Source organism: Urocitellus parryii, chromosome 3 (genome assembly GCF_045843805.1).
Source record: "Urocitellus parryii isolate mUroPar1 chromosome 3, mUroPar1.hap1, whole genome shotgun sequence".
Classification (NCBI taxonomy): Eukaryota; Metazoa; Chordata; class Mammalia; order Rodentia; family Sciuridae; genus Urocitellus; species Urocitellus parryii.
The window spans coordinates 49,074,788-49,101,068 of record NC_135533.1 but is presented as its reverse complement, the minus strand read 5'-3'; the positions used below and the strand labels follow the sequence as shown (position 1 = coordinate 49,101,068).

Here is a 26,281-nt window from a genome sequence, read left to right as displayed (position 1 = left end):
ACCCCGTCCCCTACAGCTATTACATTCTTCAATATCATCTTTGTACTACAAGGACTGGATTTTGTTCATCTTTGCTAACATTCAATTCAACTATTTATGTCATGAATTTGCAGTTTTGCTTTTACATTATATCCCCAGTATATAAAAATGGATCATTTCAAAGCATTTAAAGTAAGAGGAGTAATGTAGAATTGCTGCAGGTTAAAATGACATAAATGCAAGAAGTGACTAGGTACAAATATGAAACGCGAGTTTTTGTATTCTGTTACAAGTGAATCAGCTATGTGCTTTATAAAGGCTGCCAAGAAACAAAAATGTAAAAGGACTAAGTTTAATGACATGTACCATGAGTTGTGCCAGATTTTGTTAGAATAGTGATCTCTGCCCTTATGTTTTATCTGTCATAAAATATTAAGGAACTTAAAACTTTCAAACTAATTGTGTTTTATTCAAAGTAAGTTGTTATTTTCTGGCAAACCAGCTGTGCATTTCACTATGAAATTAGTAAATTATATCACTGTTGTGGAAAATGGGACCAAAATTACAGAGGTAATATTCACAAGAAGGACAGGTGGTAAGTAGCATGGTCATATGTGTGTGAATCCAGTTGCAAAGTTAACAACCTGTGTAGTGCTTAGAGAAACATTGGAAGCTCTTACCAAAAATCCTGTATTAAATCATATCTGTTAGACATGAGGCAATATTAGTGATAGTTGTGTGGAAGAACTGGATGAATTGTAGGTAAAGTATTTGTTTTCTGATAAAACTTTTTAATTTACATAATAGGAATTAACTTAGATGAGTTGCAAATATAGAAGAGTAATAAATAATATTTTTGTTTATTGCTAAAATCTAATATTGCTGGAAAATTAATTTTTTTCTTTTTGAAATTACTACCGTATCCTATTTCCTTTAGGTTTATTATATATTTTTTTTTAATTCTTGCTCTTCAGCAGGAAGTTTATCTACTAGTTAGCCTATTATTTTTTTCTCATTTCCAAACCATGGCATATTTGGACAAATTTTCTTATTGATTTTTTATATTGGCAGGTCATTTTTTTCTCCCATATCTGTCTTTTATGATGACTGATTTGTTCTGATATCTGTTTCAACTTTTAGTAGTCTAAGATACACTTCGTTTTCAGACTTGATCTGTAATTTCCAAAGTTGTTAGATTTATGATAAGAGCACTAACCAATGTGTTGTTAACTTCTGTATTTACTTTCCACCCAACTTGAGCTCCTGCCATATTTGTTTATACCTGGGATTTACTTATGAGTTGAGAAGCAATTTTTAAAGTATGACTATGTAGTGTAATTTATCAAGCAATTATTATCAGAGGGAAATGCTTTTAGATTATTGAAATCCTTTTACTCTGGAAAATGTTATTCCTTCTAGATTTTTATTATTCACTTTTTCCTTATCAACGCTCTTTGATTTTAAATAATATACTTAACTTTCATTCCTTGTTCTTTGCTTTTATTCATTGTTATTGCTCTTCAGTACCCATAGTCCTCCAATCTCTCAGGTATATCTTTACTTCTTTGTTATCAAAAAACTGTTTTCTAGGAATCATTTATTTTTTTTTTATATTTACTGTAAAATTCTAGTTTTTAAAAAAATTGGGGGCCAAGCACAGCTCAGTGATAGAGTGTGTTCCTAGTATGCATGAAGCCCCGAGTTTGATCCCTGACACTGCAGTCAATATATAGCATTTTTATGTAGTTACAATATGACTTCATCATATTTGGTGCAAATATACTCTTTTTATTCTAAACTTAAATGTGCTTACTTTATGAATTATACTTTGTTTATTTGACTATGTTCATCAACTTTATGATTTTTAAACTTCGGAGTAATAAAAGAAGATACTGCCTTTCCAGAAAAATTAATTGAGTCTTTAATTTTGTTTTACTACAGTTTCTAAAGTAATTTTTGTGGAACACTTTTACAGATTAGTTTGACAAGGCATATTGAAAACCAAGAAAATGTCTTCATATTTCATCCTTTTCTTTAAAAATTTAAATAATAAAGTATGGCATTTTGAAGTAAGCATAATCTTATTTCATCAAATGCTTTGAAATACTAAAAGTTATGCCAATATTTTTGTGTTTTCCAGATTATTGCTCGGTGGTAACAATTGTGGATCAGACAAACGTAAAGTTAACTTGCCTGTTTTTTAGTGGAAACTATGAAGCCCTTCCAATAATTTATAAAATTGGAGACATTGTTCGCTTTCACAGGCTTAAGGTATAATTCATACTTTTTATAACTTACATTCTTTTGATGAGAACTCTGCCGTTCACTGAAGCTAGTTAGCACTACTTGTTTAGTTGCTTTGTTTAGAGCATGACATCAGGTGTTTCAGAAGATAAGAAATCTAAATAGTATCAGACTCCAAATAATATATAGTGTGATATCACTTCATTTAAATGAATTTCCAATTCTTCTTCCTCAGAAATATATTAGATGCTCAGATTCACACTAAGACCATTCTGTGTTCTTATTTTCAAATATAGATTCATAATATGAAAATTTTGGTAAAGGACAGGAGTAACAATCATAATAAATTAACTTATTTATTTACTTAATTTTTGAAACAGGGCTCTTGCTATGTTGTCCAGGCTAGCCTCAAATTCCTGGGCTCAGGCAGTCCTTCTGCTCAACCTCCTGAGTAGATGGGATTATAGGCATATGCCACCAGGCCTGAGTCAGTGCTATGATTTCTAATATCATACTAGTTTTATTTGTGTATGTTTGTATTCCCTTTATAATGTGGCTAGACACTATGGTTTTGGTTTTATGTTTTAAATGTCTACTCATGATTATGTGTTTCATCCATATTGCTTTCATGGTTTTGTTCGTTTTCATTGATAAATGGTACTTTCCTATGTGAACGCATCACAATTTTTATATTCATTCTGTTGTTTCTAAATGTTTAGGTGATTTCCAGATTGTGGAAATTATAAATATTGTTATGGACTCTTTAGTATAGCTTTTAGTTAATATAAACATATGTTCAAGCACATACCTATATACACACATACATTTTAGTTAGGTTTATACTAGCAAGTGTGGTTGCTAGGGCCTTAAGATGTACTTTTGTGTTCACCCTAAGTTTTTCAAAGTGATTGCTACCACTTTACATTGTCACTAACAGCATAAGAAAGTTCTGGTTGTTCCACATTTCACAAACACTTGATATTTTCCATTTAAAATGTATTGTTGAGTTTATATTACTATCTCATGGTTGTAACTTGAATTTTTGTGAATATTTATGAAGTCGAGAACATTTTTGAATTCATGTATCTTCCAAAATATGAAATAGCCATTTTTATGTATTTTGTTTTCTATGGGATTTTTATTTCCCTTTCTTATCTTATTGTGGAAGTCCCTTATATATAAAGGTTGTAGATCTTTTTAGTCAAATTATATGGATTGTGAGCATTTTTTTCCCACTGTACAAAGGTGAAGCAACTGTTTTCACACATTGGACAATAGCTATCTGATCAGATAGAAAAAAGAGACTTAGGAGATGAGCCACATGATCACCACATCTCTATCTGGGTACAGTTTCTCAACAATTGCATGGCAAGCTGGAATGTAACCTGTTGTTCTACTAAGATAAGGAAACTAGGCCAAAATTCAAGACATCTAAAAGAACTTGGATCTTTAAGATGAGGTACCAGAGAGGAAAGAACTATTTATAGGGGGATGTCAAGAAGTCTATTAGTGTTAGAGATGGGGTTGGTGTCCATGAATTCTTGACTGAAAGCTGTGCTGTACATGGGAAGGACAAGAATACTTAAGGATTACAAGAGTTGCTCTCTGACAGAATTATGGTTGAACATGAAATAGATATTAGAGGTCTAGCATTGGGGATGCTGCAGTTCAGCCTACTTAGGGGTAAATAACCTTGATAATACCTCTTTTACACCTTTGACATTCAGCTGAGAAAACCGAAAGCCCTTCTTCATAAAGGGAAACATCCTAGAATAAGGCCTACTACAACATATTTTGTCAAAACCTGTAAGAAAATCTACAAAGAAGACATGTTGCAAGTGAGTCCCACCAAGATAGAAGGACTTTGGAAAACACCATGGGGTTTCCATAGATTGTGTATAACAAGGCATAAAACCAGGTCTTCTTGGATTTAAGGTGTTTAGCCATCAAATAAGTAACCATGAAGAGGTAACACAATTCAGATTCTTACAGTGTCTACCAAAGGAAAAAAGAATACTAAATAAGAATATAGGAAAATATTACCTAGAGGCGAGGGAGGAAAAAGACATTCTAAACAGATTCCTTGGCCCAGATGTTGGATTTTTTAAATTAAAACTTAAAAACAGATATTTATAGAATATATAAAATACAAAATATTAAAAAATTTTTTTAAAAAATGAAAATGTAAATGAATGAAAAATCAAATTACAGCAGAGAAATGGGAACTTTTTTAAAGACCTAATAGAAATTTCAGTAGTTGAAAAGAACAGCAAATAAAATGAAAAATCTAATGGACAGGCTAATGAGCAGATTAGATATATCAAGTTAATTTTCACATAGAGCTAAAGAAATTACCTAATCTGAAGGAAAAAGGATTAAGTAAAAATGAATATACCCTAAGGGATTTTTTGAAGAATATCAAGTGTTGCATTATATAATTTGAGAAGCAACAGAAAAGAATGTGGATAGGGAAAATATTTTTTAGAAATAAGGACAAAACTTTTCCAAATTTGATGAATAACATTGACTTAAATGCACTTAATGCAAGGTAGATGAAAATAAAAGACACCTAAACAAATTACGCGGAAACCAGTGTAGAAACCAAAATGAAGTATGAAATCAGCTGAAAGAGAATTGAAATATCCAATATATGGAACAATGGTACCAATGAAGCAGTTTTTAAAAAGCAAACACCAAAGAACAAAAGAAAAATAAATAACAAGATAACAAAGTACAACCATAATGATAATTACATTGATGTAAACAGAATGAACAGTACAGTTACAAGGAAAGGATCAACTGAATGAAAATTTTAAAACTGTAGGTATATGACCTACAAAACATACTTAAAATATAAAGACACAATTTAATTGAAACTAAAACTATAGGAAAAAATATCCAAGCAAGCAGTAGTCACACAGAAAATGAAATAACTACACCATCAAGCATATATTATTAAAAAGATTTTTTTAAAGAGAAAGGGAGCATTTTATAAGAACAAAAATGTCACTTCGTGAAGAAAATATAACAATTATATATCTAGTAAATGAGCCCCCAAATTCAGAAAGCAAAAAAAATGCTCATGGCTTGTCAGCTCTCTCAATCACAGTGAGTAAACTAGCCTAAAATGCATTCATTCACAGCACACACTCATCTTTTTAAGTATTCCAGCTTTTAATCTGTCATTAATAACTGTCACTTACTATCCCTTTTTTCCTTGTGTAAATTATATCTTAGTAAAAATAATGTATGAAAACTTGGTAGTCAATGACTACCTCTTTGAAAATGTAAATATGTTTTGTACAGTGTTGTAGAATTTTATATGATAACTTATGTATATTGATATAATACCAGTTGAATTTACATTTCATGTTAGTTCAGTGAAAAACATTAAAGAATTACATGCGTGTGTTAATTATGCTGGAAAAATTTATAATCTTTCACGTTTCTTTAGCTCCTGAGTTGTGGTTGATAAACTATTTTCTTAGTATCTGTTTTCTACTTTGCTCTATTTTCTTAGATTCAGATATATAAAAATGAGCCTCAGGGTATCACCAGCTCTGGGTTTGCATCTTTGACATTTGAGGGAACCTTGGGAGCTCCTGTCGCACCTCGTACTTCAAGTAAATGTTTTAACTTCACTGCTGAGGACCACAAAATGGTAGAAGCACTACGGGTGTGGGCATCTACACATATTTCGCCTTCTTCCATGTTAGTACAGTTGTGTGATGTTCAGCCTATGCAGTATTTTGACCTGACTTGTCAGCTTGTGGGCAAAGCAGAAGTAGATGGAGCTTCATATCTTCTAAAGGTACATTTAAATACTTGAAATTATAAGTTATTACCATATTTGAATTAATGAAACACTTTTAGCATTCATATGGAATAAGTTTACACTCTAATAAGAACTTAAAATTTAACTTTTTTGATAAGCCTAAATATTCATGCTATCTACACTTACTTCTTTAATACTTTCCTTACAGAGAAAAATATTATTATCAGATCTGTATTTTAAATACAGTGTGATTTATGACATATTTATTTATTATTTTAGTAGTAATAGACCTGTTTTCTATTTAGCTGTTTAGCTGTTTTCTAGCTAAATAGCTATCCTTGTTTAGCTCATGAGTAATTTTTGGAGGAATGATCTGCTATTTTTCTTTCTTGGGCATTTGAACAACATTGCTTTCACCGTGTTTTTTTTTTTTTTTTTCTCTGTTCTCTGCAATTATAGGGCAAAGAACTGAGTGGAATGTTGTATCATTTGGACAAATCTTAGGGTTTAGTGTTATTATCATTAAGCCTATCCATTGTTTTAGTTAGCTTTTTTTATTGATTTTTTAAAAAATAAATAACAACAGAATGCATTACAATTTTTACTACACATATACAGCACATTTTTTCATATCTCTGGTTGTATATAAAGTATATTGACACCAATCCTTATCTTCATACATGTTTTTTGGGTAACGTGAACAACTTAAAGGAGGAAAAGTGTTTGTGGGGCTCGTGGTTTCAGAGGTCTAAGTCTATAGATGGCTGACTCCATTATTCTGGGGCTGGGAGTTGGCAATCTATGGACTAAGAATTTTGAACCATGAGCCCCCAATAAACTTTTCCTCCTGTAAGCAGTTCTTGTCAGGTATTTTGGTCACAGTGATAAAAAGCTGACTGAAACACTCATATTAAGGGACAGTGAAAAACAGAAATTATTAAATAAAATATGTAGGGTTAGAAATTGAAAATAGAATCTTTATATACACAGAATACTATAAGGAAAGTTGATCACGTCAAATATGACAAAGCTGAAGCTAAAGCAACATAAAATCATTCAAAGATAGAAGTCATGCTCTGTGGCCAATGTGATATCTTTAACCAGGGCAGTTTGTAATTATTATATATTTTCAGTGACAAGGAATCCATCTTTGGGCAGAGAGCATATTTTGACTGCTGTCCTGTTAGAAAATTCTTAAATTTTGCATTAAATTTTGTGGCTGATGATCTATATTTTTTTCTCTTAAAAAATAGTGTGTTCTTGTATCTTACTCTAATAGATAACTTTTTCAAGTAAGTAAAAGAAACTTTCAAGTAACTTTTAAAATATGGCATTAAAAAGTAAATGTAAGAAATTAAATTAGTAAATCTTGGACAATTTTATATAAGCCTAAAAGTCTTTGTGTACCTTTTGATGCAACAATTTTATTTTCATGAATATTTTAAAGAGCTGATTTTAAATGTGTACAGAGGAAATTTAAAAGAATATTTGTCTTATAGTACCAAAACTTAGGGAAAAATTCAGTAACCGTAGAGAATTAAATTGTATGAACTATTTATATGTAATAGAATGCTCTCAGACTATAACCTCAGTAACTCAGCAAGGCCCTACACAAATTAATGAGACCCTGTCTCTAAAAAAATAAAAATAAAAAAAAAATAAAAATATAAAGATGAGGTTTCAGCAACACTGTGGACTTTAAGGAAACAGAATATACCTAAATAAAATTTAATTTATAAGTATTATACAGAACACAAGCTGTATAAACACAATAATAGAAATAAGGTAGAATAATGTTAGACTTCCAGACTTATTAATTTATGCCTTTGTTGCACACCATTGGTAAAAGTATGGTTACTGAATAAATTAAATCAACTACATTGCAATTACTGAAAAAGGGATCAATACTAGTATCATACCCAGGTTGAGAAAGGAAATAATGATACTACATAGTTATGTTGACCAGATATCATTTAAGGTAAGGTCTGCCTTCTCCTGGTTTTGAAAAATAATTTAATAATGTTTTCCTGATACATAAGAAAAATCCAACATCAGAAAAATAAAATCAGCTATAATTCTACCTTTCAGAGTTAACAGTAAAATACTGGAAAAGTTGTCATATTCAAGGGATTACTGTTCAGATATTTACTTCTTTGTATGGAAGCATCATAAGACTGCTATGTAACTAAGAATGAGATGAAATCTTATATAATAATTTTATTTATGTAAATGTGAACCAAAATCCTTGATCAAATATCACCAAACAGAATCAACAGTATAGTAAAAGGATAATATACTATTATCTAGCATAATTTATTTTTATAGTTCAGAAGTTATATAATAACAGGAAAATATAGTAATCTCCATGAGTATTAAAAATTATATGCTTGTCTCAGTGAATGTTAATATATTTATGAAAACATTTAATTTAGCAAAGTAATATTAGAAATATGCCTCCCTAACTTTTTAAACAACATGTCCATCTTATACCAAACAAAATAGTTACTGATGAAATTTTAGTGTAAGATACAAAGCAAAATTATCTGCTGTCTTCCTAATTTGTAATATTGCTCAGGAAGTCTCATGAATTCAATAAGATATGAAATGAGAGATTCAATTCTTAATGAAAAAGAAAAAAAAACACAGTAGTATTTCTATGATATCAAAATTTCAGGTAACTAAAAATCTACTTATGTTAATAAAATTGTTCAATGAGTTAACTAGTTTAAAATATTTTAAAATATGTCTTTCCTGTATGTCAACAAATAAAATAACATAATTGAACAAAATACCTTTCAGATTGGCAATGAATTTGTAAAACCTGTAAGTTCTTGCAAGATATACCTAACCTTGTATGAAAATAGCTAGAAGACTTTACTGAGACATAAAAGTAAAATTGAAGCATTGAAATTTTTGATTCTTCCCTGAAGTAATTTTAAATAAAATATAATTTTAATTAAAATCACTGTTTTAATAGACTATAGTTTTGAAGCTTATTATAAATGATCAAAGAATGAAATAAGAAAGTTTTGGTAGTGCTAAGAGCCTTCTGTATCAGATATTTAAAAGTTTTAGAAAACCACTCAAATTAATACTAAGTAGTGGAAGAGATGAAGAAACTCAGAAATAAACCTATATTGTACATGCAACAGTTTATTTGTTCTTAATAGCAGTAATTAAATGTATGCCTTTAAGTAGCCACACTACTCTAAATATGATGTATATTATTTATAACTAAACAATTACTAAATATGAACTATGAGTAATTTGAATGTAAAGAAATACGAATCTCCCTCCTATGAGCCTAGAGGAAATATGAAATACTGTTAACCATATTTTTTTCTTCCATGTTTATATAGTATATACATATTTTTAAAATAGCATTCAAATTAGTCAAGAAAAGTTGTTTAAAGGTGGTTATTATCTATTTGGAAAAAAATTACATATAATTTTTATAAATATACAAATACCTACCAAATTGAATTTTGATGTGATGTTACAAAAGTTACATAATTAAAATTATGTGTGTGTGTACGTAAACAGGCAGTTTACTCCCAAACAATGCGAAAGTCCCTCCTATAGTGAACAGTTCACATATAACTTTTTACTCAACAAAAACTTAGCTACTAATGGCCTTTTATTGACCAGAAGCCTTACAACTAACATAAACCATCAACACATGTTTTCAAATAGATTTGTGTATATTTTATGGTAGTAAATGATAAAATAGACATATTTACATAGATTCAGTGCATTCACAGCATAGCTTTTTCTTCATTTTTTTTTCAGTTTCTAGACTAGGTGGTTATTTTGCAAGTTCTTTTTCTCAAATTATCATAGCTCACCTAAAAATATATATGTATATATAAGTGAATTCATGTTTTTCAAGGGTTAGCTGTGTGTGTGTGTGTGTGTGTGTGTGTGTGTGTGTGAGAGAGAGAGAGAGAGAGAGAGAGAGAGAGAGAGAGAGAGAGAGAGAGAGAGAGAGATTTTCATTCAATTAAAACTAAAGCATAAGTCAGGCGCAATGCGCAATGCCTATAAACCCTAAGGCTAAGGAAGCTAAGGCAAGAGGATTGCAATCCAGCCTCAGCAAAAGCAAGGTGTTAAACAATTCAGTGAGACCCTATCTCTAAATAAAATACAAAATAGGGCTGGGGATGTGACTCAGTGGTTAAGTACCTCTGGGTTCAATCCCGGGTACCTCCCCCGCCCCCAAAAAAACTAAAGCATAAAAGCCGTTTTGCAGCTTTTTACCCTCTAACCCCATTCCCAAAGACTCTTACATTGATCTGTAAAGTACAGAATGTTAAAGGCAAAAACCAGTACACAAAAAAATTAATGAAGTCTGGACAGAGAAAAATGTTTGTGACATAAAATATTACTCATTTTGACATGATTGTTATTTTAATCTTCCTATCGCATTATTCATTACTGTGTCCTGACACTATCTGTCACTGATCTGACCTTTTCTATAAAAATCTGGTGTGTTTGGGTTTCTATGTCAGGTCCTGAATTCAATAACCGGATCACAAGAAAATTTTAAAAAAGTAGAGAGAGAAATAAAAGAACTAGTGTTTTCTTTTCAAATAACCTGTCTATTCTTGTTCATCCATATTTTTCTAACATTCCCACATCACACCAGCTGTCCTTCATCATCATACATATTTGTGGCACAGCATAGCATCTCTTAAAACCCAAGCACATAGACTGTTCATGTTGTGAGGAAGGGGGAATGCGTTCTCATCTTGTGCCCCATGTCCCAGCACCTTAAGGTAGTTTACATAGCAGTCCAACATAGTTTTTTTTTTTTCCAGTACCCATTATTTTCATTTAGTTGTATTTTTAAAATCTAGTGTAAATAAAACATTCACATCTTTTAAAAGGATTTTCTAAATAAGAACAAAATTGAAACAATTAACAAAAGTCAGTATATTTCTAATGTTAGTCTACAAAATTTTTAAAGATAATTAGTATAGGTACTCAAAAAGGTTCATATGCAAGATGACAGCTATAGTATTATTTTAAATAACAAAATGGAAACCACCCAACTGACTAATGAAGGTTAGTAGGGTAAATTTGTGCCCATCCCTATTAAAATAATATTACAAAGATATGAAAAATTGTGCTCTATATATGTAATAAGAATTGTAATGCATCCTGCTGTTGTGTATTTAAAAAAATAAAAAAAAATGATTTAAAATAATAATATGAATACATTGTAAACCATATTGTAGGGTATTATTTAAATTGCTTGATAAAATCATAAACTATGGAGAAAAGTGATATATTTTAGTCAGCTCTTTTGCTGCTGTGACTAAAAGACCTGATAAGAACAATTATAAAAAAGGAAAAGTTTATTTAAGGGCTCACAGCTTCAAAGGTCTCAACTATAGACCACCAACTCCATTCTTAGTGGCTCAAGGTGAGGCAGAACATCATGACAGAAGTGTGTGGTGGAGGAAAGTGGCTCACATTATGATCAGAGCAGAGAGAGGGACTCCACTTTCAGATACAAAATATATACCACAAAGCACACCCCCAGCCACACCCTTCCCACCTTCAGTTACACTGAGTTAATTCCATCAGGGGATTCATGGGTTAGGTTAAAGCTCTCACAGTGCAATCATTTCTCTTCTTAAGCTTCTTGCATTGTCTCATACATGAGCTTTTGTGAGACACCACATCCAAACCATAACATTACATAAAACCAATTTATTTAAAAGTTTTAAATATATACACTATGTATACAAAAACAATAGAAAAATGAAATAGAACAGTATACTAATATTTTGTCTAGGCTCATAAAAGTGAATTTTATTTCTTTATGTTTTCACATTACCAATAGTTTATCTTTAATAATTTTATAATTAGAAAATAATATGTATCATATTTAAAGTATTGCAGATATTTAAGTGCATACATTTAATTATTTAAGTACTATTAATACAAAATAAAACTTTTACATTTTTTTCATAAATATCATTAAACTTTGCTCTACTCTTCCCTTGGCAGGTATGGGATGGTACCAGGACACCATTCCCATCTTGGAGAGTTTTAATACAAGACCTTGTTCTTGAAGGTGATTTAACTCATATTCATCGGCTACAAAATCTGACAATAGACATTTTAGTCTATGATAACCATGTTCGAGTTGCAAAATCCCTGAAGGTAATGTTGAGTGTTATAAAATTTTTGCTACTTTATGTTTGTGTTATTTATTTTATTTTGATGATTTTAGTCCACATAAATGTTGGTGATAAAAGATTACATTTATAAGTGATAGGTGAAGTCTAGAAATTAGCTTCAAATTTATGTTTTTCTTGAAATGTTTAATTTATAAAATATGTACCTAAAGTCACCTAAATAAATTAGAATATATAATAGATTATTTTTTAAATTAATCTTTCCTGATATCTTGTATCCATCCATACACAATTTACTGTGTAAATAGTAAGGAAAATTTTGTCAAGTGACAAAGGATTTGTAAAGTATTGTTAATAAATTTTAAGCTTGTTAATTGATTTGGTAGATTCTAGATGGCAACTTTATACTTACTGGTTTAAGAAAGTGGTAAATCCTCTCCAATGTAATGATTTAGTTGTGTATGTTTTTATGTCCTGTAAAGTTTATAGAATTTGTTTACTGTTTTGGGGAATTTGCTTATAGTTTTTAGTGAAAAATGCACTGTTTAGATATGGCAGTTCCTATTAAATTAGAAACACAAATTCATGGAATATTTTTCTTCATTTTGTTGTATTTTATTTGAAAGTATCCTATGTAACAAATAATGGTACCATGATTTATAATAATAGCATTTGCTAGGTACTTCATATGAATCCGGTACTAACCTATGCTGTAAGTGCTGTCACCATCTCATTTTATAAATGAGACAGTGAGGTTTCCAGAGGTTAAGTGAACTTTCCAAAATTCTACAGCTATTTGATTATGCCAGTGATTGAATCCACAAAGTCTGTTTCCTGAAGTAATCCTTTTAAACATTAAAAGGAAATGTTCTTATTGCAGATGTCTTTCTGCCTATTTATGGAAGTTAAAAGGAAATAGTAAAAGTGCAGATATGCATTTCAATGCTCAGTTTCCTTTTGTAAAAATGTAAAATCCATGGAGAAGAAAACACTTCCACTCTCACATTGTGTTTCAAATGAGCTCATCCAACTCAAACAATAAAATTGGGTTAAAATTAGGGCTTTGGATATAATAAATGCACTTTCTGGTTCTTTAGAAATGTCTGTGGTTATGTGTGTGTACCCGACATATTATTGTTGAAGATGTACTTTGGGTATTTTTTTTCTGTGAAAGATACTTACTGTCTTGTACTCGTATCTTTTCAAATGAAAAATTATGATAAATCCACTTCTTAGGTTATTTTTAGTACAAAAGGAGTTCTTTTATGAATAAAAAGGATTTACATTTTAGAATCACCTCAGTTCCTCATCATGCATATCTACTGATTATTATAATTTCATTTTGTTTCCCTCTGCACTTTTGTGAATTTTTATTTCCTTACTTGTTCTGCTTTTTTGTCTAAGTCCTGAACAGTACTTATTATACTACTTTTCATATTGTAAGGATGAAATGATATCTGTTGGTTAATGAGTAGATGAGTGAAAGGATGCTGTGAATTTTTTCCAGATTTTTTTCTTTTTAACTTCTTGCCCACTAGATGGTGATATGAGCACATATTCTAATTAAGAAAATAGGTGGCATGTTGTTTCTCTCAAAAGACTTTATAGTTATATTTTTTGTATGCAGGACAATTTAAAAATGAAAATAATTGTCTCTGTGTTTAAGTATTACCTTTAAACTATTATATAATATGCTTTTGTACTTGATATCTTAATTTCTGGCAACTTCTGTAAACATTCACATTTATGTATGAAATCTTTAATCACATGGCAGATATAAGTGAATATCAGTGTTTCAAGACAACGGTTTAAGTTTGCATTTTAATATCAAAACGCATGGAGCAAATTCAAAATTTGTTGTACAGAGACAGGAAAGATGTGTATTTTTTTAAATAAAGGAGTAGTTAATGCAAAGTAAAGCTTGATGTAACCAAATTTTATTAAACAATACATTTTACATCCTAAATTACCTTTTAACTCATTTCACCTTTTTTTCTGAATCTTGCCGTTTAAGGAAGTTATGTCATTCCCAGAACATTTTACACACATGAAGACAAATTGAGATTCTGTCTTATATTGACAGTTTTGAAAATAACTATAAAACATATAATGTCATAATTATGTTTTGGCCTTTAGCAACCCCTTAATTAACTGTAGCTTGACTATTTTGAGACATATACAGGGGATTAAAAGTATTAAGCCTAAAGATAAATTCTTGATGATTTATGGAAAATATTTTTGATTTTTTAAAATTTATTTAGTTGTGGATGAACACACAGTATCTTTATTTATTTTTTATGTGGTGCTGAGGATTGAACCCAGTGCCTCACACATTCGAGGCAAGCACTTTACCACTGAGTTACAGCCTCAGCCCATAGTTTGATTATTTCTAAAGGAATAGTGGTTTCTTTTTTTTTTTCCTCCACATTTTTATTGGTGCATCATAGTAATATATAATGGTGGGATTTGTTGTTATATATTAGTTCATGCACACAATATAGCAATATAACTTGGCCAGTATTCCTCCTCAACACTCCCCCCTCCCTCTGCACCTCCCACTGCCTGGTTGCTTTCTCCTCTTCTACTGATCTCCCTTTGCTTTTCATGTACTCATGCCCCACACACCTTTCTTTTGCTTTTTCTTAGCTTCTACATATGAATCAGCCTAGCTATCCATCAACAGATGAATAGATAAAGAAAATGTGATATATATACACAATGGAGTTTTCTTTAACCATAAAGAAAAGTGAAATTATGTCATTTGGAGGAAAATGGTTAGAACTTGAGGTGATTATATTAAGAGATAGTGGTTTCTTAGTAGTCATATTTGCTTTGCTTTTTCCAGTGTTTCTTTATTGAAATAGTGTATAATTTAAAAATTATAATAATTTTTAAAGTATATTTTATATATTTTTTAAATTTTTTCACTTGTGTTTTTGGAACCTTATTGCATTAGTGATAAGACAAAACAACATTCTTTTTTTTATACTAGAGCATTAGGCATATTTCATGATATATTTAGTCAGGTTTTAAAAGGTACAATGCTGCCTCCAGAAGGAATTTCTGATAATAACCATTTGTCATTTTTATAGTGTTGGTATATGAATTCTATTCTGGCCTTTAAATCTTGTTTAATAATGAAATACAATACTAGAAAAGATAAACACCCATGAGCTCACCAGATAAACTTATTTCTAATTGTTTTGTCATGTTTACTTTAGATACTTTTAGAATCAAACTATACATTGACTTTTTTTTTATCCTGCTTGATCCTTTAAAAAAATATATTTTTACTGTATGTACACTTTTAATAGGACAGAGCCCCTTCTTCATCTTAAAAATTTACTTGACTATTCTATTTCCCATAAATTTTTAATTAGCTTTTCAAATTCTATGAAAGACACTAAGGATTTTGCTTGAGATTACATTGACTTTAAAGAGTAATACGGAGGAAATCATGTTTATAATATCAGAGCTTTTTTTTTTTTGTTTGTGAACATAGAATCTTTCTCCATATATTTAGACCTTCTTTGAAGTTCTTCATAGATTATAGAAACGTACTGTACTAGTATATTTGATGTATAGTTATATTTATACACATATATAATCACAAAATAATAAATATTCAAAAAGAATGAGATAAATAGAAACTTATTTTCTTCCACTACTGCACTTTGGAGACCATGTGGGAAATGAGTTTTATCATCTTTGTGTGAGTTTGTGTATGTGTGTGTGTGTTTTCCTGATGTTCATGATCCTATTCCCCAGTCATGATGTGTAAGAAGTCAGAGGAGAAAAGACTAGATACCTTACTCCCTCCTTACAAACCAGTTACTGGATGGGAAAAAAGACCCTTGGGAATGAAGGAGTATGTCTGGGAATGTAGATTTACCACCTTGCTTTCTTTCCCGTATCCCCTTCCATCATAGCAAAAGAGTGAGGAAGAGAAATGTAATTAAGAAAAGTTAGGTTGGGGTTGTGGCTCAGCCGTAGAGTATTCACCTGGCACATGCAAGGCCCTGGGTTTGATCCTCAGCACCACATGAAAATAAATAAAATAAAGATATTGTGTCCAACCAACAACTAAAAAATAAATATTAAAAAGAAAAGTTACAGTCACTAGTGGAAGATGATTTGCTCTTTGTCTTTATTTTTTGTATTCTCCCTTATATGGCTTTTCTGTTCTATTTTACATCCCCACTCTTAGGCTGAATTTGTAGGGAAAAAAAAAAGAAAAACAGACAAAAAAAAAAGAGGAAGATAGCCTTATAGTCATCTAGTAATCACTAGTGCTACTTTTATGCAAATTAATTAAATTCCTAGCTTATAACTGTAAATTTTCATGAAAGTAAATTATGATTCAGGTTATGTTGCTTCTTCTTTTAAGTAGATGTCGATATCTTGATATCTTTGATTGGCATTCTATATCTCTCTCATTGAGATCTTTATTGAAAAAAAAATCAGGTTCTCTGTAATTAAAATACTTTCAGACTAAGTTTAGCAAAACATCTAAGATTAACCATAGATTAGTTGATTCAAAACTCGTTAATCCTCTATTTGAACTCATAGATCAATCCTGTGATTTTATTTTGCAGTACTGTTGTGGAAATACAAATGCTTTATTATAAAAATTTCCTTTTCATAAAAATTGAGGGATGGTGTAATATTTATTATTTTGGTATAGTTGTACTTTTTGTTTTTTCTACTTTGGTCACCATGAGACTATTTAGTGATCATATTTTTTAAACTAGTTAAAGCAAGTTATTTTGAAAAATGTTTATCAAATAAAGGTCTTGGATTTCATTTAGATAATAAATTTCTTTGCTATATTTTATTGATGCCATCACTGGAAGAGACTGGAGGAATTCCTAGAGAGGGGGACCACAAATGTTGACTAATGTTAGAGAAATGAATTTAAGACATGTCAGTTAGATTCACAGATAGTGTTTTAATTAGGGAAACAAAGATACATTCAAGGGAGAATATGGGCAATCTCAAGAACTAGAGAGGCACCACTTGGTCCGGGGTGTTAACATTTATTGAGGGACAGTAACTATGGATTAGACTATAGGTGGAAGCAGGGCAGAATTACACAATTTCAAGCCGGTTTTTGTACTACTTGTATATTTCCCTGGTATTACATGACTTTTTGCTGGCAAGGGCATGCCCCAAGTGTGCAGGCTGGGTTGCCCATGAGTAGTTTTGTTTTGAATTCCAACAGTTTGCGGGTGCTTCTTTTTCTCTTGAGACTGAATATATCTTTCTCTGTTTTCCCACATTCCTAGCTTAATGTTAAGACAGTATGTTCTTTCACATTCAGTATGTCTGAAATGGGACTGTCTTACAATTGAATGTGTGCTTTGGATATAGAATCCATGGAGCTGATGTTCAGCCACACTGATATAGCACACTTACTCTTATTTTCTGGTTAGGCAGTGGTCCTTATTGTTGTGGCTGGTCATTGCCTCACACTGGATCTAACATTTTTAAATGTAAGAAATTGATTTTTCCTCTCTTTCTAAATCATAAATAATCTGTTTTTAGGTTGGAAGCTTTCTTAGGATCTATAGCCTCCATACCAAACTACAATCAGTGAATTCGCAGAGCCAGGCATCATTGTTAAGCCTAGAGTTTCATCTCCATGGAGGTACTAGTTATGGTCGAGGAATCAGGGTCTTGCCAGAAAGTAACTCGGATGTGGACCAACTGAAAAAGTAAGAATTTTATACACCTGTTTAGAAAATGTACATAAGGTATTCATTAAACTAATTTTAAAGGTAATATTGTTCCTGGTGGGTCTCATCAGGTTTGATCCTCATTGCCTTCTATGATATTCTCCACGTTTTTAAGTAGATGAGCCAAATGATACAACCTCAAGTGATTATAAGTTCAAATAGCCAGTTAGTAACAAAGCCATCACTATAGTCTAAGTTTCTAGTAGTTCAAGTCTGCTTTTTACACTCATGCTCTTCTTATACCATTTGTTATACTAAGTATAGCAATAAACAGTGGCAAGTAGATTTTAGCCAAAGTTTGGAAACTTTATTATATAACTAAAATTTCTAAAATATTTAATCCTGCTGTGGGGAGAGGAGAAGAAAAAACTTTCTAAAGGGCTTAAGATTAAATAGGTAACAGAAGTGTTTTAGTGTATGAATTTTTAAACTTTTAACAAAAGTGTCTTTGACTTTTGGATATGCTCAGAGAGTAAATAGTAATTTAATTCCTGTGTATGCAATTCTTTTTCTTGAGCTATTCTTAGTGGCTACTGTGTACAAAAATATTTTTAGCAGTATTTTAGACAGAACAAAAAAAATAACTTTTATGTATCTCCAGAGATAGAAAACACTTAATTTTAATGAACAGTAACTTGATAAATAATATTTAAATTTTAATATATTCCAGTGAATTTGTCATTAAAATTAAAATCTATTTTACTAATTTTATGTCATTTTTATTTGTATTGCAATATATAACAGCATAGCATTTCATTATTTCATTTCTTGAATCTACAGTGAGATTGTTCTGTCTCTGAATGTCTATTAAATTGCCAGAATATTTTTGTTTATAGTATTTCATTGACTTTCTGTTCCACTTTTATCTTTCTAACCTTGGGTTTTTAATTATGAGGGCTTTGGAACCCTCAGATAATCTAATGGAAGCTTTAGACTATTTACTGAGAATACACCGAAAATTGTATAAGTAATTACAGTGGAATCCTGGATTTTTGTGGTTGGAGCTAAACTTGCTGTTTTGACTTTGTGTTATCAAATTTGAAATTATATTCTTTCCATTTTAGAGCTTTAGAATCTGCAGATTTGACAGCTACTCAGCGTTCAGATATTATCTTTCAATCAGAACATGAGGACAGCTTTCCAGCCCTTTCAAGTAAGGACAGTTTTTAACTTTGACAGTTTAGTTCCTGATAAATAAAATTGCTACATCAGTATAATTATTTTCTTTAATATTTCACTATTTCTATCTCTTGTTTTATTTATATGTGTGTATAAATATATATATAAATATATATATGTATATATATTTATATATATATATAAATATAATAGAACACCCTAATCATTCATATGTATCCTATGCAAAGTTAAGTATGGTTCTTCCTAAATTTATAATTACATTTCCAAATTAGAGTGATAGTGACTGCTTGATTTATGATGTATATATATATATAAAATGTGTGTATTCATTAAAAATTCTGTATTATTTTCTAGGCAACTACTTTTACTTCTCAGTTTCTAAAATGAACAAAGGATGGTTGTGCTGCTTTATTGGTTGTGCTGCTTTATATCAAAAAGCCCTATAATTTTTTGCTCATATACATCTTAGATGTATACATAGTTTCCATAATCTAATTATAAGATGCTATCAAATTATTATATTTTTGTATGTTTATATTTTTGTCTACCTGAATAGATGCTTGTTCAAGTCTGAACTTTAAAACTGTTCAGCGTGCAACATTTCTTCTCCTTTTCCACTTTGGCTTAATATCTGGTTGTACATTCTGACCTGTAGAATGTACATCAGGTTTTTAGTCTGATATTTTTTAACAGTTTAACTCCTATCCTGCTATAATCCAAAAAAAAAAAAAAATGTTTTATGGGTGTTTACTCTCTGGCTATACCACTAGTAGTCTAAAATTAGCATGCATTTCTTAATAGACACTTAGTAAATGCCTGTGTCCATTATTTTTTTAATCCTGACAACTGCCTATAAGATGTATTATTTTCGCTCTTTTACAGAAAGGAAACTGAGGCTTTGAGTAACAGGCATCATGTAATTTGTTCACAGATACTTACTTATTTACTGATGATAAAGCAAATCAAGTTCAAATATAGGGTATATTTGACATTCTGTTTTTAAATTTATTTCTCATTCTGTGTTAAAACTCTTCCCATTTCTGTCACCTCAATAATGGCATTTTAGCCTGATATATAACTATTCACACTACCATTTAAAGACCATTTTTTACAATTGACACCATTTAGATATAGTGTAATTTGTAGTTATACTTTCTTGCAATCTCTTTTCTCCTTTTAAAAGTGTTTTATTGTTTTTAAATTACACAGTAATATTCAAAATATCAAATTGAATACTTGTCTGTATGCCTATATCCACCTCTATGCCTTTCTCCCTGAAATAAGGTTAATAGTTTAATGTGATTCCTTCAATACCTTCATATGTCTAAAGACATACCTAACATAAAGAAATAAAACTTCCCTCTTTCTTAAGTTATTAGCAATATGGAACCATGCTATAATAGTTGCTTTTTTAACAGTATATTTTAAACCTCTTTCTGCACTGATTCATATAGCTTAAACTCATTATTTTAGTAATCACATAGTATTGTATTATACAGGCATAACGATATTTAGTTAGCCATTCTCCATTTGGTAGACATTTAGGTTGTCAACAAGTGCTTTGTAATTGCATGTAATGTTTGAATAAATATTAAACACATTTACTTTTATGCTTTTACTTCTCTTAAAAAAAAACAACAACTCCTACAAGTGGAGTTGATATATTAAAGGGTAGACATATGTTTTATGTTAATAGATACCACAAAATTTCTTTCAGAAAAGGTCATCAGAATTTGTACCTGAATAACGGCATAGGATAATGTCCTTTCCTCCACAACCTCACAGTTCTGGAGGTTAAACAATGTGTATAATTTCTTGACAATTTGGTAGGTAAAAGGAAATGTCTTACTTAATTTTCGTGAGCATTTGGAAATCTCAATATAATTAAAAGCTCTTTTTATTTTTTTTTTCTTTCAATTTTCTGTCCTTACTCTATGTGATTTTCTTTTGGATTCTTTTACCTTTTTTATCAATTGATGGTAGACCATATATATATTTTGCCATATTTTCTCATTCATCTGCTTTTATGGTTTCTGCATTGTTTACACTTCATATTGGAATGGTAGATGTTAATAAATAAATTAGATTCATTGAAATTGTACCACGTCACCTTGAGATATCTGTCCGAGTTCTCTTGTTTTTTGGTGTTAGTCATTAGTGATGCTGAAGAAGAAAGGCTGTTCATGCCTGTGTTGTATATGATGCTCCATAAAATAAATAATATACTGCTATATATAATAGAATGGAAAATAAAGCAATTGTAAAATATACTTGTCTTAAATTCCTCATTTTATAAATTAGATAGTATTTTACAAATTATTGGTTTGATTTCTACTTTTGCTTATTAAAGTAATATCCTGTTTAATGCTGTTTAATTTAGTTTGTCATTGTATTACATTTAATAAACTTACTGATTTATCCCCTTCTTCATTTTCATGGTGTATTTTTTGATATATTAAGAATTTTTAAAACATACAACAAGGTTAAAACAGTTGTAGAGAGAATATTATATACTCAGTACCTAGATTCTCTGATTCATATTTTATTTTATTTGCTCTGTTACATATTGGTCTCTCTCCATTCCTCCTTTCATTTATTAGTCTCTATTTTTTGGTTCATTTTAAAGTAAGTTTCAGATATCAAGCCTTCTAAACACTTAAGTATGAATATGCGTCATTAACATTCAAGATTATTTTTAAGATAAATTTACATTAATTGAAATGACAACCAATTATTTCATGTATTACTACATGAGTTTTATCTGATATATAAACATGAATAATTCACATTCTGCATACTTTTCTGTTTTAGAGCTTCAAATAAGTGGAATCATGAGTTATCTATTCTCTTACACAAAGTATGTTTCTGAGATTTATCTGCACTATTGCATATATCTGTAATTTATTCTTTTCTTAACACTTTGTGGTATAGTGTAAGGTAGACATTTTACTTTTAAGTAGGAATTTCTAGTTTTTATAGCAATGTTTATTTCCTTTTTCCTGTTTAGATTACTTCAGTGTCTTTGTCAGAAGTCAAATGGATGTAAATATAGATTTATTTCTGTTTTCTGTTCTTTACATGTTAGTATAGTGTGAAGGATGCATCCATTGTTCCCATATGAATTTTCAATTGTTCCAAAGCTATTTCTGCTTATCCTGTGAATTATCATGCTGTCTTTGTCAAAAATCACACTGTAAATGTGGCTTTATTTATAGATTATATATTTAATTAATTTAATTTGTCAGTCTTTATGCTAGTACTATGTTGACTTGATTACTATAATTTTATAGTAAGTCTTAAAGTCATTTACTATAAATCCTGCAGTGTTTTTCTTTTTCAAGATTTTCTTCACTATTCTAGATCCTTTGCATTTCCACTTAAGTAGTAGAATCTTATTAGCAATTTCTGTAATAATGCCTATGCAATTTTGATTAGAATTGTATTTAATCTTGAAAATATTTGGGGGGAAATTGATATCTTAACATTGTCAAGCCTAGCAAATCATGATGATAACTTATGTCAACATTTATTTAGGTATTCTTCAATTTCTCTCAATAATGTTTTATAGTTTTCAGTGCCACAGTAAATTTGTAATTCTTCTTTTTTTTTTTTCTTCTTCCTGTAGGCTCTGGATCAGTATCACTATATGAAGTAGAAAGATGCCAACAGCTGTCTGCTACAAGTAAGATCAACTATCTTTTTTGAGATAAGGAACAATACTACAGTAATGAGCATATTAAAGTTTGCTCTTACACTTAACTAATTCCTTCTTGCCTAATAGTAAGAGTAGATATCATAAAACAAAAATAGGTCTGCATTTAACTTTTATTCCTCTACCTCATCCTATACAGCATAAAATGTAACCCATGCAGAACCTGTCTCTGATTGAATATATATTTTAAATCATGTGTCTCTTACTATTTATAAAAAATATCATTGTACAATTTAACAGTATATCAGGGTTTATTTTTAGTTTGAGGATACAGAATATATTATATGACATTAATTTTAATCACACTATGTCTCTCATAGTGTTAGATAAGGAACTTCTTAAAACATGCCACAGAACTTATTAAACACAGTTTAATTAAATGTTATATACTATTATAAAGATATGAGTTTCTCATATGAGAGAAAGGGGATACAAAATATGGAATGAGAGAACACTTAATAAAACTTGGTGTTGTATTGGAACCAAAGATGCCGTGTAATCATGGCATGATTTTACATGTAGCTACAGAAATGGTGACAGTGGTGTGTGTGTGTATCCATATATTTACATGTATACATATTCATATAAAAGTACATGTATGTGTATTTACCAGTATCAACCTATATGCACATATGCCCACCTGTATCCATGAAAGGGCACAGAGGCAAGGGTATTCCACTAACAATAGGTATAAACAGTCTACAGATTTTGGTTTAAAAATATGTAAGGGTTCCTTAGAGAAATAGCAGATCTGGGGCTAGGACAAGGGAATAAGATAAATTTGAAATATCTTAGAGTACCAGAAAATAAGGAAATTCTCAAATAAATGTTTGGACATGTCAAATCTAGGACAATTTGTGCATCAAAATATATATTAGTGATGGATTAGAACTCATTGTGTGAGCCCATGTTGATAACAAACAACAGTAAATAAATGGGGTTGAATGGAAATTTCTTTCTTATGGAGAAATGACTACTACATATGACTACTAATAAATATTAAAAAAAACAATTAAATTAGAAAAAAATCCATCATTTTGCGATGATATTAGTAATTTTTGATTTAATTGTGAATCAGCGGCTCCTAAGCTGTTAGGTCCTAAATATTTGATGAATCATAGCATATTTGCTTTTTCTTAGGTACCTCTTTACCAATTATGAGGGGGCAAAATAGTAAATTTATAGCAGACTAATCACCTAAACCAAATGAAAAAAGTTATGTCTCCAATAATGGAAACAACGGTATTATATGTCCTTTGATGGATGCACTGAGCAGCACACATTATCACAGATATTGTCTTTGCCAAAAATGTGTAACTTGTATTTGAACCTGAGAGTAAAACAAGACACACCCAAATTAATGTTTATTCTACAAAGTAAGTGGCCTGAACTTCTCAAATAAATGTCAAAAAATAAAAAACAGGATTGGACTCTGAACCAAATAATAAAATGCTGAAAAGAACTTTTTGGAAATAGTTAGAAAAATTTGAATAATATCTATTAAATTAATGTTAAATGTTTTGATGTTGAAAATTGCACTGTAACTATGTCATTGAAAGATCTTGTTCTTGTGAAATACACACTAAAGTATTTGGGGGAGGGAGGCATGATATCTAAAAATTACTCTGAAGTATTTCATTAATAAAAATACATATGCAGAGAGATAAAGGCAGACTGACAAGGTTAAATGTGACAAAAGCTTGGGAAAGGGAATATAGAGGGTGTTTATATTACTTTTGCAATTTTCTTTAAGTTTGAAAGTTTTAAATAAAAAGTTAAAAACTTTGTCTCACAGTGTTAATTGAAGCAAGTGCCAATTTTAAACTAAACTGATTGCATCTACTTTGGCCTTTTGCTTTTTAAAGCAAAACTATTCCACTGTACACTCTTGGCCTCTTACCTCCTTGAAGGCAAATTTATTCAGTGAGGCTTTAGTTGGATTAAAGCTGGATATAGGAAGTAATGCTCCTAGCCATTTGAGTGTCAAACTGTGTGCATCCATTCTATTTTCTAAAATAGAAAAGTATTAACTAATTTTGCAGGCAGAGTAAGGGTTGCTTTCTTACACTGAGGGTCACCAGCAATTTTGTACTCATCCCTGTATAAACTGAGCACTGCTATCCCAGACCTTTCCACCATCAGCTGAGGAAACCCATTTTACCAGACTAAGCCTCTATTGCTTTTGTCTGACTTTTTTTCCAGTCTAATTCTTCTATTTCTCATCTTCCTTCTTCCCTCCTTTTCCTCTCTTCACCTTCCTCATTCATTTCCTTCCCACCTGACTCCTTTTCCTTCTTGTACTTTACCACCACCATGACAATTTGGTATTCCTTAATGTCCCTTGTCACTCTTGGAATTGTTTATTATAAATGAAAATTCTGGAAAGAGTCTCTTGTCTTATCAGGGAGAAGAACTTGTCTGGCAAATAATATTGAGCAAATGTGTTTTGTTATATTTTGTTGAACAATGTCAAACACAACTTAAGCTGTTACCTAATAGAATTGTTGCAGATATCAGTATTAGAGTGAATATTTTAAAATGTTTCACAGGTAACATACTCATTTTCTTGATGAAATAAACTTTACTGTTTTCCTTAAGTTTGCCAAGAAATCACTTTTAGTCTCATATAAAAATACTTAGTGTACACTTTCTAGACAAATTATTTCATGAATGAAGTATTTGGCATTTACTCAGCATATTTGTTGGATACCTATTGTGTGCCTTCTTGGCCTTCCTGCTGGGCATTTGCCACCAAGGTTCTGGTCTCACTCTCTTCCCCCAACTCCTGCCCAATTTTCAATAGTAACATTATCTGCATGACAATGCTGCCTAAATCCTATGGGTATGCGTCCAGGAATAATATGACTTTTGCTTTCTTGGAACTGACAGTTAACAATGTGTAACTTAATTAGGTTTTATAGTGTATATTTGGTTCTGGGGGATGTCATGAATACACTTAAGGCTCTTGTAAGCTATTCTGATTTAATATAAAAATTCTGTACAGTACTTACAGATCATCAGTATTTGGAGAAAACACCATTATGTGCCATTTTGAAACAAAAAGCTCCTCAACAATATCGAATCCGAGCAAAACTGAGATCCTATAAGCCCAGAAAACTTTTTCAGTCTGTCAAACTTCATTGTCCTAAATGTTATTCACTGTAAGTATTCCAAAATAAAGTTATCATGTTATTTGTATATAAGTATTACACATACATATTTTTAAGTCCTGATAATGATCAATTGTGATTTCATTTATAGTATTTTGAAAGAATGATAATGTTTTTAAGGGAAATGTACAATCTCAGAGTAGATTCTTCCGATTCATTCTTTTTCCCTTATATTTCCTTTCAGTTCGTTCTTAGTAATAAATAAAAATATGTGCTATTATTAGATCTGAAATTCACCTTAGTTCTGATGAATGCCTATGAAAATAATAAATTAGAAATGTATTTCGGGAGAATTTCTCCTTTGTTACAAAATGTATATGTAAATATAAATCTGTTTTAACTGGAATTCTTGGAAAAAATGTAGGTAATTGGTATTTCTA

At 30.4% G+C, this 26,281-nt stretch overlaps 1 protein-coding gene across 4 annotated transcripts in view; it reads left to right on the top strand.

Annotated features, from left to right (window-relative positions):
• Nucleotides 1-26,281, top strand: part of Pot1 (protection of telomeres 1) — a 95,634-nt gene that overhangs the window by 49,458 nt on the left and 19,895 nt on the right. For all 4 annotated transcript variants that reach the window (XM_026388731.2, XM_026388730.2, XM_026388733.2 and 1 more), the window contains 7 exons: nucleotides 2,120-2,250; nucleotides 5,744-6,034; nucleotides 12,014-12,169; nucleotides 17,689-17,858; nucleotides 18,944-19,032; nucleotides 22,645-22,701; nucleotides 25,736-25,892. In XM_026388731.2, coding sequence (XP_026244516.1) covers nucleotides 2,120-2,250; nucleotides 5,744-6,034; nucleotides 12,014-12,169; nucleotides 17,689-17,858; nucleotides 18,944-19,032; nucleotides 22,645-22,701; nucleotides 25,736-25,892 — 1,051 coding nt within the window. The remainder of the gene's footprint in view (nucleotides 1-2,119; nucleotides 2,251-5,743; nucleotides 6,035-12,013; nucleotides 12,170-17,688; nucleotides 17,859-18,943; nucleotides 19,033-22,644; nucleotides 22,702-25,735; nucleotides 25,893-26,281) is intronic.